Consider the following 15,546-nt stretch of genomic DNA (forward strand, 5'->3'; position numbering starts at 1 on the left):
TTTACAATTTACAGACCAACCAATATGACCCACCAATCGAACACCTGGAAAAAAGCACATAAAAAGTAAGTAAAATCAAACCACCTCTAAATATCAGCTAAATGTTAACAGTAAAAAAAATAAAACTAAAAACCCTCAACCGCAAGAAACTACCCACAAATTAATGGTTAAAATATAAGAATACAACTTGTTTCCCCCAACCAGAAAATAAACCACCTGATCCACATTGAAACGCCTTCCACAGAAAACTGAAAAAAATTACTGCAATTATAAACAGCACATGTAAGTATAAAATGCAAAACGATTGTTGTTATATTTTAGATACATTTGCAAAGCAAACGTAAAATTATTACAATTTAGTTAACTATATCATTACATTATTTTCAGACAGAATGACCGAAAGTTAAAATATATCACCTTACAGAAGGTTAAACAATCTCACTTGCACAAGCGCTACACTTAACAGTCAAGAAAGCACAAGCACTGAGAATGTTATGTGGAAAATACTACTCTAATGCATTTTACGGGAGGTATACTAAGAAAAATTATGTTGATATTAACATGAAAGAGCAGAACCACCCCTTAAATATCTTCCAAATCAAAGTAAGGCATGTACATCAAGATTTAAAAGAGTCAAGCACTAGTTCCCAAGAGCCCGCCACTAAAAATCTAGAAGACATAGGGCCTGATTACGAGTTTCCGTGGACTGCCATTATGGAGCCGACACTGCACCAGGGCCCGCAGTGGTCATTGTTGGTGGTGGTGGTGGCACTGGGACCGCTGTGGGTTTTACGACCTGCCTGACCGCCAAGCTGTCCATGGCAGGGACCCTGCCATTAACAGATCAGCAGAAAGGCAGGTAAAAGAGCCCAGAACAAGGGCCCCAGAGGAAATGACCAAATGTAGGGTAATGCAGGGGCCCATGTCGGGCCCCCCTATGCCTCGATGTCTGTGGGTGCACTGTGTCCCAGGCATGACTTGGTGCATGGGAACACTGCGCCTGATGTGCTGGCGGCATGGTAGTGTGGCCAGCATCAGCCGTAGGCTCACTCCCATAGCCGATCCATGCCGCTGCTGAAATTCCACTCGCTGATGCACCACCAACCCTGTGGGGAATTCATATTCTGGTGGTTGGGGGACCATTGGCCTGGTGCACTTCAGCAGACCGCCACCCTGGTGGTCTGGTGGTCCCACTGCCAAACTCTTAATCGGGCCCATACTCCCTAAAGTACCTGACCACATAACAGGTCAGATAACAGCTATTCACACCTTATCATAATAGCATGAACTAACAAAAACACCATTGACACCCCTGCTGCCCCTAGAAGATATGAGTATGCATACACAACCTGGGGCTAGACCAGTTAAGTACAATGAGGGTTGGGGTACATTCAAATAATACAAGCAGCCAATGCCTTCATTCACCATAAATCAACACCTATTTCAAAAAAGACATGCAGACTGTTTTCTTATGTCTCCATTAATTCCTACAAAATATTTATAATTATTTAACAATTGAATCAATTTTCAAACAAATCTACAGGGATACAAGAGATTCTTAACTCATATCAGCATGTTCTCTGAGCAGCCATTATTTCCTTTAACATATACAAATTGAAATTTCACATTCCAATACCATTTTTTTCAAATTATAACACATTTCACACATTTCACAAACACCATACCATACTAACTAATCATTACAACATGAACCAAAGACAGGCACAATTTATTGAAAATACATATACAAGCTGTAGTTTCACATTCCAATAACAGTTTTTCAGATTATAACACATTTTTCAAACATATTGGATCAATAATATCAAAAGACTTGGCAGGTACCAACAAGAGAGATCCCTAAGATCTAACCACCTTCAACTTATACGTATCCCCAGGTTCTCTAAAGCATGTCGTAGTGGTAGGTCATCTACCGTATTAACAATAAAGCTCTGGAATTCCCTGCCAATCAAACTTTGCATTTAGGTAGGTAGCTTTAGGAAGGAATTAAAAACCTGGCTCTTTGATCAAAAGTAGTCAGGTTAATCCAGGTTTCATTCTCAATCTCTGCTTTTTAGAGCCAGGACATTTCAGTTGAAGCAGCTGGGTGCTTTATAAGTTACATTGATTGACTGATTGAATAATTACAACAGGAACCAGAAAATTAATCATTATATATATGTTCACAAAACAGCAGGCTCTGTTTCTTGCAGATTCAATTATTGCCAACTGAACTATTTATGACAATGAGAAAATGGCAAGCCCTTATATTTTACAGAAATTCATACAAAGCACCCTGCCCTTGTGCTATATAGTGTTCATAAGCAAAAAAAGAATTCAATCACATGCTAGTAAGGCACCAAAGCACTCTTCTAGACAAGCCAACACATTTCAATCTTCATGGGGACATCAACTCTTTTCCAAGCTCTTCTTTGGGGCTAGTGTTATTCTCGTGCAAAACAGACACACATGTGCCACTTCCCCTCGGTGTGACCTGAAATCATGCCTATAAATGTTTAGCATGTGCCACCAATTACTTATCCGGTGAACATAACATATGAACCCTAAATCAATCAATGCTGTCTTAAATTAAACACATAATAAATTTCCCATCACCAAAAATCACCCAATAATTTAAACAAACTCTCACCCAAATCATTGGGCTAATATTCACAGTGGGAAAAAGAGACAAAAGGAGAGATCGATGATTGAACATTTACACATGGTTATAAATAACTATTGCTACTGAAGCACTTGTACGGCTGATACATGGCCATACATTTTCAGACATAGATCTAGAAGATACAAAGGAATCCACAAACCTGGACAGTTAACCACCATACATAATGGTGAACCATTCTGCTTACATTACAACCTAAATAATGACAAATGCATGATTATATTTGCTACAGCAGATACTTTATTAAGACTAACCCAATGTCAAACCTGAATGATGGACAGAATATTCATAATGTACCCTAAATCATTCACTAAGATATACATCATGCATGGTAAATATCAATACACTAATATACTCCTCATATAAGCCTTGCTATCTAATAAAAAAGTAGCAGTTACTGCAAGCTACTAAACCACATTAGAATGACAACAAACAACTACTCCCCACATAAAAGTATAATCTACTTTGAAGAAGCAATGATACAAACAATACTTACACTGTACCCACACACAGCCTTCAAGGCTGTTATTACTGCTGAAATCAAAGCATTTGGCACCATCTCCAAACATCTGCAGCATAGAATGTATAACAAAGAGACAGTTTATGCCAGTAGGCTAGTGCAAAACAAATTGCACTAGCCTATTTCCTTGTAAAAGAGGTAGTTAACCACTACAATTTACTTCTAGAAAGCCCATTTTACAATCAAAACAAACACAAACTAAGGGCCTAATTTAGAATTTGGAGGAAGGGTTACTCCGTCACAACAGTGACGGATATCCCATCTGCCGAAATAGCAATTCCATAAGATATAATGGGATTTATATTTAGGTGGACGGGATATCTGTTACCATTGTGATGGAGTTACCCCTCCACCAAACTCTAAATTAGGCCCTAAGTCTCCTAATGGACTACTTTGAAGACACTTGGGTTGGCAGACTGCACTGGTCCGGGCAGCGAGGCTAATCGAAATTCAAAATATTATGGGGAAATGTCTACAACAGCACCATGGCTCAAGAAGCCAATACCAACAATATAGTAGAAAGATGACACAATGCTTCCAAGCCACACTACGGAGAACCTAAGCTACACTCTGCAAATTCATGTAAGCCCCACAAAAAAGAAGAGCAAAGCTACCAACAACTAAGAATAGAATAATCGGTAACCCAAATGAAACCTTGAATAGATAAACAGCCAGTACAATGTATGACATGCTATAATTTAAAGTCAGAATATTTATAAGCAACAAAGGAGTGCACAGCTTTGAATCAATAGAAAAATTCCAATTATAAAACACCTAGCTACCTACACACTAACAAACCTTAACAAAGACACACACCACCACAACTAATAAATATTGAAATCTATGTTTATACATCAGTCACAAAAACATACAAATAAAATAGAAAAGAAGACTAAAATAATATGTTCAATAAATAGTTAAAAATCAGCACATCAACAATTACAAAGCACAACATTTGAAAAACACAAAATGGAACCAAGTAATTCAAACATAGAAATGTAGAATAACATGTTGTAGTTAAAACAAATACACATACACAATAAACTATAACAGTTCCCACCCACAAATAAATAAGTACATTAAACATACAGGGCCCGATTATGAGTTTGGCGGTCGACTTTGCCGACCGTCAGACCCATGGTGAGGAGACTGCCATTGAGGTGGCGGTCTCCCCACCAGCCCTATTGCGAGTTCCCCCCTGGGCTGATGTGCGAAAACCAAGGATGCCGTCCGTCAGGCCAGTGGGAAAGGTGCTGCAGCATTGCAGCCGGCTCATAATAGAGTGGATGGCAATGCTGCCACACACAGGGGCACCAGCACCCTTGAAATGAGCACTATCTGCAGAGCAGACAGTGCACATTTTCATGGTGCTGCGCACTTGTTCTCCACCAGCGTTTTCATGGTAGTTGAACTGCCATGAAAAGGCTTGTGGAGAGCAAGGTTGTAATCAACAGGGTGGTGCTAACTTCAGCGCAGCCCTAGTTGATTACAACCTGCACTGCCGTCATCCAATCGGAAATCCTGGCAGGTACGGGGGTAGGTTGGTGGTTTTACCCACCAACCTCTTAATGTGGGAGTCAGACCACCACAACCGCAGAGGTCTGCCCGCCTCTGCAAGCCTTTTGGTCTGTTGACCGCCAGACTCGTAATAAGGCCGATAGTTCTGTAGCTATAGATTTCCAAAAAAGTCCAAAAGCACATGCAAACATGAAAGTAATCCAAAGTCATAAGGAACAATTACAAATATGAAATAAAAGCTCCAGAAAGCCCCAAGAAATAATATTGATTTACTAGAAAACATAATAATTTCCTTTGAACAAAAAATGCAAAAAACACAGGTCCACAGGTTGACTTCCGATCTGTAAACTTGTTAGAAAAAAAAACAGAATACTCACAATGTTCAAATACAACATAAACATTACATTGCAAATATACACATAACATTATAATATGTAAAACAACACTAGACCACTACCAAACTCTAGGTAGGCTTAATGCACAACACTACTACACAACATAAAATAAAGGCTAACCCTAAACATAAAAACAATGTTATAATTCATATTACTAGTTCTACACATATCCCCTTTACCCCCAAAGCCCTCCAGAATCACTTAAACAAGGTCTTACCTTAACCAATGATCAGCAGTAGGTAACTGTGACTAGCTCCCAGTAAATCAGAAGAAACAAGACAGGAACAGACTACAAAAGGCCACTCAGGTGTAACAAAAATGGCAGTTAAATGAAAACAAAACACCAGACAATGGGCCTGATTACGAGTTTGGCAGTAGGCAAACCCATGGTGAGGAGACCACAGCACTCTCCCCACCTGCCTTATTACAACTTTCTCACTAGGCCGACAGGCAGAAACCAAGGTTCCTGCCGGTCAGACCAGTGGGAAAGGTGCAGCAGCATTGTTCTCGATTTATAATTGAGCCGGCGGCTGGGCAGAGGGACCCCTGCACTGCCCCCCTGTGGTCCCCTGCACTTGTTCTCCACCAGCTTCCAGAGAACAAGGTTGTAATCAGCAGGGCGGTGCTGACTTTAGCGCTGCCCTGACAGATTTCAACCAAGACCACTGTCAGCCCATCGGGTTCTGGCATTGTGGTGGAGACGGCAGTCGGTTGGCGGGTTTGCCTGCCAAACTTGTAATGTGGCGGTCCAACCGCAGCTGTGAGGCTGGCAGTCCTAGGACCACCAGCCTTGTAATCGGGCCCTATTGCCTTATAGATAAAAATGAGACTTTGCAAAAAAAAAAAATTACAAGTTTTCAAAATATGCAACAATGGTATAAAATATGTACAAATGCCATTAAATATCTACAAAAATATAAATAATTATGTTAAGTATAAAAAATTATAATATAAAAACAAATATAATATAGTACTGCTTATAATACACTCTAAAATGTACTTTGAACTTGTTATAAAAAAAAGTATGTGTCTCAAATATATATGGTTAAAAAAAGGGCCCTATTTGAAAAAATGTTGGAAAAGACCAACATGTGAAACTATATAAAAAAAAATATACAACATATTTTGTGCTTCATAAAAGCATGAGAAATGCTGTTAAGAAATTAATAATAATAACTTTTCATTCCAATTTTTGAAACTATGGGCCTCATTACGAGGTTGGCAGTCCCTGGACCGCCAGTCTCGTGGTGATAGTCTGACCACCGCAACTGTGGCGACCCGACCACCACATTAGAAACCTTGACGGGCAGTCCCACCTGGGGACCGCTGTCTCCGCCAGGAAAGTGATTCCTGATGGTCTGACGGCGGCCAGAGATGTATTCAGCCAGGGCGGCACTGAGTTCAGTGCCGCCTGGCTGATTACAAGTCAAGTTTCCATCATGGGCAGTGCAGAGGCCCCCCTGTCAGCACACTCAGAATGCGCACTGTCTGCAACAGAAACAGTACATCTACTACTCCCACTACTATTGAAACCATTTCAGGGGTTATGTTGTACACTAAAGGGGTGACATTTACTATTCCCGCTCCAATCTGAGTCATTTAGGGGAAGGTGTTGGACACTAAGGTGGTCATATTTACTATTCTCATTCCGTTCTAAGCACTTTAGGGGAAGGTTTTGGACACTAAAATGGTCACATTTACTATTCCCACTCCAATCTAAGTCATTTAGGGGAAGATGATGGATACTAATATCAACATTTACTATTCCCATTCCATTCTAAGCCATTTAGGGGAAAGTGTTGGACACTAAAGTGGTCACATTTACTATTCCCACTCCAATCTAAGTCATTTAGGGGAAGATGATGGACACTAAAGTAGTACATTTTACTATTACCACTCCAATCTAAGCAAATTAGGCAAAGATGTTGGACACTAAAGAGTTAACTTTTACTATTCCCACTTTATGCTAGACCCCTTAAGGTAAGGTGTTGTGCACTAAATGGATTACACTTACTATTCCCACTCCATTCCAAACCACTTAGGAGAATATGTTGGACACTAATGGGCGCCATATCATTGGCGCTCCGACTGCATATTATGATGCTGGCGTTCGGACCACGTCAGGACTGCTGCCAACGTTCCCGGAAGTCATGGTCAAGCGGGGAAGTGCTGATATTGTCACCACCATTCTGATTACGACTTGCCTTTCTACCAGCCTTTCCATGGTGGGGACCCTACCATGAAAAGGCTGGTGGAAATGCAGTAACAGGATCACTGGAGGGTATCAGCACTGCCCATGCCCATGCCCATGTAATGGGCAGTGCAGAGGCCCCCTGTCAGCATAATCAGAATGCGCACTCTCTGCCATGGCAGACAGTGTGCATTCTGAGTGTGCTAGTAGTAGAAGTGCTGCTGCATTGGCCTCTGCTCTCCCAGCTCAGCAGTGAGTTCATAATACAGCTGAGGGGAGGCCGCCGGCTTTCCAGCGTACTCCCCACCGTCATAATGGTGGTCCAGGGGACAGACCACCAACCTCATATTTAGGCCCTAAGTTGGTAACATTTACTGTTACCACTCCAATCTAAGCCATTAAGTGGAAGTGTTAGACACTGAAGTGGTTACATTTACTATTGCCACTCCAATCTAAACCAATTAGTGGAAGGCTTTGAACACTAACTTGACCACATTACCTCTTTTGAGTCCAATCTAAATGAAGTATTGAGCTCTAAATATAACACACTACATTTGACATGCGTCCTCAAAAAGAAATGTTTAGAATATTAATATTACAAACTATAGCTATTATGAATATTTTATATCAACATAATATATTTCAAAGAATAAAATATGCATTTTATTATATAATAAAAAAATAATTTAATAAATATAATATATCATTTTTTGCATAACACATTTAAACCAAAAGGGTACATTAAAAAACACAACAAATAACTAAGGGCCTGATTAAGAGGCTGGCGGTCTGAAGACTACCAGCCTTGTGGTGGGTACCGGACTGCGGGCTGTGATCTCAGCGCCGTCCTGCAGATTACAACCTTCTTCTCTGCCAGCCTTTTCATGGCATTCAACTGCAATGAAAAGGCTGGCGGAGAACAAGTGCAGGGAGGCCCGTGGCAGGGGTAGTGCATGGGTCCCCCTACCCAGCACCCTCGAAATGCACACTGTCTGCTGTGCAGACAATGCGCATTTAGAGGGTGCTGATGCCCCCTAAGTGCCGCAGCATTGCTATCTGCTCTGTTATGAGCCGGTGACAATGCTGCTGCACCTTTCCCACTAGGCTGACCAGCAGAAGCCTTGGTTTCCGCCGGTCATCCCAGTAGGACAGTCATGATGGGACCAGTGGGAAGTCGCCAAAATGGTGGCGACCACCCCGTCGGAGTTTGACGGACAGATATAAAAAAAAAAAAATCTTAATAAATATTGATAATCTATAACTTCCATTTTAGCATATAAAAATGTATAATCTATACCTAATATATATAATTGTAGATAATATGTTTTTAATAATTACAAGTTTTTATCAAAAAATACAAATAAAAATGCAAGAAATCTCAAATATTTTAAAATACTGCATAATAAAATACATATGATTTAATATTAAACTGTAAATATGAAATATATTTTTGGCATATGGTAAGATATTTAACAGCAAACAATTGTACATAATATTAATTAAAATGAAAAATGTTTAATTTTCTGAACATCATTTTTTTTAAAAATGTTTTCATTTGTTACTAGATATCAGTTATAAACAAATTATCAATAGAACAAAAATATGATTTAATAAAACATTTTTCAAAATATGGTTCAAATATTCTGTCATTAAATAGAAAAGAATATATGTGAATTTACAAATAAAATTCATATAACTGATACTCCAAATTTTACAGAAAAAATAATACAAATATATTTGAAAAAATCTCTGTACCGTTTTCCCTTATAATTGCAACACACTTCTTATAAAAATACCAAACTCTTCTAATGCTAAAAAAAAGTATATTATAATATTTACAAATCACATTAAATAAATTAGAAATGAAATAAGTTACAAAATAAATAACATCCAAAACTAATTAAATACTATATCAAAAATAAAATAACCATAAAATAATATTATATAAACAAATATTTAGAAAGGTTACACTTTTTAAAATGTTATTCTTACCTTTAATATTTCTGTCAACAATATTTTTGACATCATTATGTTCTTGCCACAATATTTTTGTTTCATAGTATGTTTTTATTCAATATTTTGTTCAAACACCAAAGCAAGAGGTTAGGATCTGAATGATAAACACACAATTTCAAATGATTCTTCTTCCAGTGCTTCCTGTAGTACAGCTGACTAGCTTGTCAGTGGCACAGCGAAGATACCACTAGATCTATGCATGTTTTCAGTAGTTGGTTGGTGCGCTCGAGGAGGGCTAAACACCGGAAAAGGTACATGTCTTTCACTAATGAAAGCAAGCGGATTTTAAAAGGCAAGCCCACAAACCAATGAAAGTGACTGGCGTGACATGGGTGTGGTTAGAAGCCCAAAGAGAGTTTACAACAGTGGACAGAGCGCTTTGAGCTCGCCCCTAAAAAAGAAAAAGCAGCTAGACTTGGGCTGTGCAGAGGGCTCTTCACACCTCTGGACACTGGTGGCACTGCACTTACTACATGGTTGATACTTACGCCCCTGTAACTTGCCCTGAGCTAAATGTGTTTAATTTTCAACGCAGTAAACATAACTGTAGCCTGGATTGGAATTTGCAACTATAACCCCATCAAATTATTGCAGTACTTAAAAATAGTTTTGGTTTTAAAAACAAATTTAATTTTACATGCCGTTTATGATATGATTTTCTATTCTTCTATGAAAAATAACAACTAATAGAACATAAATAGCAAACTACTGAAATTTTGCAACTCAAACTTTAATGTTCAGTACGTTCCATTGGTCATATATTCTACTTTTAAAAATCATGATTTTAATTGTCACAGACTTTACTTACCTTCCTTGATACATCTGGGATACAGCAGTTTTCCACGAATGCATGTTAATCTGAATGGTGCTGATTCTACATGTGGAATGTAGTCCCTTAGGCAAATAAATTCAACATATTGATCGTGCTCAGTATACAATTTTTGTTCGTCCAACCATCGAAATCTTATGTTGTTTTCAGCCATTTCCTCAGGACTTGCCGTGCATGGTTCTGTCAAACCAATGATACACAATGTACATGGTTATTCATCAGTCTTATCAAATGGATATTCAATTGTTTCATGGGACAGTGACAATATGAAGTGAAATAAAAAAATCAGTGTGTGCTCCCTAATGTCAAATCGCATTCCATTTTGATGCACGTGGCATGGACATCATGAACCTGCGTCAGAGATAGTGGATGCTATTCCTAGCTTGCTGTTTGTTAATTCTGGCAGGTCCCTTGCTACTCCTGGTCTCAGGGTTGAGACATTGCCAGGTTCAAATAGAAAAACAGGGCTCCACCAGTTATTTTACCATTTGTAGTTTTCACACTCTGCCTTTCCATTGGCATAAAATGCCAGATTTTTGGAGGCTAATGGCAGGGTAGGTCAACCTTGGGATGTCATGGTAAATCAAAGGGTTGTGTAATGTCACTTCAACTACCGCTGGCACTTTATTGATTTAATCTCCATGGCATTGGGCAGAGAAGCTCCTTTTATTCTTCATGGTGTTCTGCTTCATTGACATCCTCCCTGCTAGGATGCTCTTTTTAGGTTCCTGTAGGGTGTCTTTTCCTGAGAGCTTTGTAGCACTGAAGTTGTACTCATCAACGTATCACGTTTACTCATTTCAATCACCTCAAAGGTTACATCAAAAATGTTGGGCCTCATTATGAGTTTGGGGGACAGGAAAGCCCGTCTGCCAAATTCCCGACAGTGTGCCACCCCACCAGACCTATTAGGAGTTTCCCACTAGGCCGGCGAGCGGAAACCTCGGTTTCCACCCACTGGCCTAGCAGGAAACAGGCTACAGCATTGTCTCCAGCTTGTAATCGGGCTGGCAGCAATGCTGTAGCCTGCAGGATGCACCAGCACCCTTGCAATATTCACGGTCTGCACAGCTGACAATGAACATTGCGACCATACTGGGCAGGGGGACTCATGGACTGCCCATGCCAAGTGCATGGGCAGGTCAGGCCCACCCCTGTGGTCCCCTGTGCTTGTTCTCTGCCACCCTTTTCATGGCGGTGAAACCACCATGAAAAGGCTGTTAGAGAATGAGGTCATAATCCGCAGGGCAGCTGTGAATGCAGCGCTGTCCTGGCAGATTACGATCTCCGCCACCGCAAGGCCATCGATCCCGGCGGTGCTGGCGGAACCCTGGTGGTCTGACCAGCAGGGTCTCAATGTGGCAGTCGGACCGCCACAGCAGAGGTGGTCCTGACCACTACCGCGTGGCTGGCGGTCTTAAAACCACCAGCCTCGTAATGAGGCCCCATGTATTTCTACACACTTGGGGACTCATTATGAGTTTGGTAGATGGTTTACACCATCTATCGAACTTCCGATCGGAAGGTTGCCGCCTTACAGGCTACCTCCCCGCCAGCCTCATTAAGAGTTTCCCGCTACATCAGAGGGAGGAAACCTGAGTTTCCGCCTGCTTGCCTCACAGGAAACAGCCTACAGCATGATCTCCGGTTCATAATCGAGCCAGCTGCAATGTCTGTAGAGTGCAGGGTGTACCAGCAGAGCAGGCAGTGAACATTGCGAGGGTGCTGGCCAGGGTCCCACCGTTCTCCGCCAGCATTTTTATGGCGGTGGTACCACCATGAAACTGCTGGCGGAGAAGGGGGCTGTAATAACCAGGGCACCGCTGCTTGCAGCGCTACCTTGGTGGATTAGGACGGCCGCCACTTCCACACCACTAGGATCGCTGATCTTGGCACAGCTGGCGGTTCCCTGGTGGCCCGACCTTCGGGGTTGTGAGGAGGCACTTGGACCGCCTCATTGGCCGCGGTCTGACCGCCATCCGCGAGTCTGGCAGTCTAATGACTGCCAGACTCGTAATGAGGTCCTAGGTATTTAGGAACATGGACTAAATCTCTGCTCATGGAACCACCTTTTGAATGTAACACTGGAGACTCACAGGTTGCTAGTGGTGAATTCTATACTGCCCATACATCTGCCTAAAAATTTGCACAATTCCAGACAAAAACTTATCAAGATGGAGTCTGCTTCCTTTGTCCATACTACTCCCTCTTTGCCATTGAGTCCTCTCTAGCCACTGTTCATATCTTACCATGTTCTTAAATGCTTTCTCCTACCCCTTTCTTCTCTTCTGTTAAAAGACCCCTGATGTTCTTCCTCTGCCTCATCCTCACACTCGTTCTCAGCTGTTCTATTGAGGCTTATACTGTTTATCCCTTTTTAATGTCCTTTCTTCCCTGTACTAACTACACTCCTATTAGCCAGTTAATTTCCTTCTGGGTCCCCTTTTTTTCAGTGGATGCATCTTATGAACCTGGGCTGGATAAGGCCTAAAGTCTCCTGAGAGTCTGAAACTTTCCACCCAACCCACGCATTCCGCCCCTGCTAATCCCCAGAATTATAACCATGCTGATTTTTCATCTTCATTCTGGGGATGTCTCTCTCTAAAGTTAATGACATAATGTCATATCAGACTTCTACTCACTAATTATCCTCTGATACAATTAATTTATCTATACTTGGATATCTTGCACTTAAATTTGTTCATATATTTACAATGATGAAGCAATTTTCTTTCTCTCTTACCTTAACACCATTATTAATTTTAATGGCCTCGGACCTACTCTCCCTGAAACCAACTGCAATTATATGCAAGTGGTGCTGAGACGAATTATTGAACCTTGTCCCAAAATAACACACCTTTTCTTCTCCAAAGATGAAATGTTGGACATCCTTGAAGGCCTTGACTACCAAATCCCCTTTTCTAGCTCTGATATCTTTCTGCTCTCTCTCCTCAATATTCCTCTCTTCTGACGATATGGATTATATCATGACTACAACAGTGTAATGGGTCAAAAAACATACAAAAGTTGATAGGTCACTTGTGCCAATGTAGGGGTGGTCCTCAGGGTCCCTTGGAGTGGCACCCAAATGAAATGGCTAGCAGGCAACTGCATTGTCATAACGTTTCATTCCCTGCTTCATACAGAGCCGCATTCGCAGGGCACATATCCTCTAAATTTTTCAACCAGCATAGGTATCAAACACTATAATTATTTTTTACAGGCCAATTCTGGATGTGGGTTGCCAGGAGGTGTTCTGGTGGAAATTGAGAATATATTTTCCTGTGCATTACCTGATCCTCCAGAATATACCATGACCCCTCCCTCACTCCCCCAAGCTCTGAATACGATCCAACTTGTCTGAAATAAAGAGGTTATTACATTATAGAACAGGTTTGAGCCTCTGTTACTGCTGGATTTGAAAATTTGATGCAAGAATCTATGGCCACATCCCTCATGGGCGTGGTTACTATTATTCAGGGGCACAAAATTTAGTGTGGGAAGAAAAAGGGCTTGATTCTTCTTTTATTTGTGTATGCTGTCAAAGACCCTTTCAGGGTTCACTTTACAGTTTCAGGATTTAGAGTGGGCATATTTTGATAGCAATGTTCACATTATAGTACCCCAAGAAACCACGACTAATGTACTGCTAAACATACATGGGTTCCAGCCTTCTGTCATCTAGTGGTCTTGTTACATAGATGTCTGTAATGTTTTTCTTCTACAATTACATGCCTTTCCAAATAGTTTTCCATTTTGTGGCTTTGCTATTGTTTTTTTTAATGGATCCCAGATTCGTCTAATTGAGTACTATAGTCACCATTTTAGTAACTAATTTTCTTTATATTTCATTTCAGTTATCTGACTTAAATGTAGCTCTGCAAGAAAAGATTCCTTTTCCCCAGTCATTATGGGTGACTTCAATGCAAAGATTGTTAATAGATTGGATCCATTGTTGGAACTCTGTGGACCAAGGATTTACAAGTAGGTTGCCTAATGCTAAGAAGGATGGTGGCAGGGTTGACAGTCAAGGGTGTTTTGATCTCATATTTGAAATGTTTGTATGGGATCTCTACTGCCTGCTACTAAAGTATTGCATAGGTCCCCGTTTAAATTAATTTTGATGGGTTATGTGACTTATAAAACATGTGGTGAAATAGCATCACCCATCATACAGCTTTAATTCTGAACCCAGGTTGAATTCACATTCTTCAGGAAAGTTTGAGACTTGTCATCACACAAATATAGCTTTACTCATTTGAAACATTTTTTTCAACCATTCAAAGACAGAATGCACAATAACTTACTTTTTTGCAAGATACATTTTTTTAACCAGTATTTGAGGATTTTGGCATAAAATAGGCTAAATCACTTCATTTTAAAGCATTGCATTCATTAGTAGATTTACTAAAATTATGGTTTCAACATGGATGTGATCCAATTGATACATGACAAGTTTCCAATAATTGTGTGCATAAAAACATTTTTGTAACTACCTAAACATTCTGGTAGCGTGGACCAAGCTCCATTTATGCAGGTGACTCTGCTGTTTCCAAGCATCTTATGGTAACTTTGACACTTATATTCCACTTTAGATCCCGAAGGATAGAAGGGCTGTGGCATGCCAGTAATATCTCCATTGGGAAGGAATGGGGCAGTACCACACTTACTGCCTTCCTCTGAAACGAAACAAACAAATTATGTCATAAAAATATCACTCAAAATGTGAAATCAACATAGAAGGTGGAAGCTAAGCTAACCTTTATATTTGTGGTCAAATAAAGGCTCCTTGACTTTTAGTGATGTCGGGCCAAGTTGAAGAGTCACTTGGCTGTAGTATAGACCATCTCTCTGCAAGGCTGGTCCATCAAACCTGATGCGCTAAGCTGGAGAACACACACAGGAAACGCCTCAGAAGCTGTGTCATGATCCAGTTTTCTGCACTGCGCTAGTGCAGAAGAGGTCTGTGAACTTCTTCATGGTGTCTTCAGTGAATACATTAGGCGGAAATATCTCTGAACTGGTGTATGTTTTAATGAACAAAACTCGGAAACTTAGGACATTAATTACCTCATGGTGTTTTCAAGCTCTGCTGTAAACAAAGGTTACTGCATGTCCACAAGACTCCAAAAAAAAAAGAACAATCTTCTGTGCTGGCGCAGAACAGAAAATGATAGGACCCTATATGTTTCCCGTAGATCAGGATCTAGTTCTGCTAAATGTTGAGAAAATGAGGTGCTTAAATATCACTGCTAATCACAATCCTTGAATGGGTCAGTTGGACCTTATAACGATGGTGTGCTCTTGTGCACAGGTGTGTGAGTGCTCAACTTTTACTAATAAAATATTCATGTGTATTTGATTATGAATTTGCATAGAGATTAGTTAACGTAGAAAATA

At 40.4% G+C, this 15,546-nt stretch overlaps 1 protein-coding gene across 1 annotated transcript in view; it reads right to left on the bottom strand.

Moving 5' to 3' along the window:
* LOC138293099 (complement factor H-like) overlaps nucleotides 1-15,546 on the bottom strand; it is a 639,206-nt gene that overhangs the window by 256,483 nt on the left and 367,177 nt on the right. Inside the window, exons 17-18 of the mRNA XM_069232111.1 lie at nucleotides 14,643-14,825; nucleotides 10,126-10,326 (exon numbers count right to left, since the gene is read on the bottom strand). Coding sequence (XP_069088212.1) covers nucleotides 10,126-10,326; nucleotides 14,643-14,825 — 384 coding nt within the window. The remainder of the gene's footprint in view (nucleotides 1-10,125; nucleotides 10,327-14,642; nucleotides 14,826-15,546) is intronic.

The sequence above is a fragment of the Pleurodeles waltl genome, chromosome 4_2 (assembly GCF_031143425.1).
Source record: "Pleurodeles waltl isolate 20211129_DDA chromosome 4_2, aPleWal1.hap1.20221129, whole genome shotgun sequence".
NCBI lineage: Eukaryota > Metazoa > Chordata > Amphibia > Caudata > Salamandridae > Pleurodeles > Pleurodeles waltl.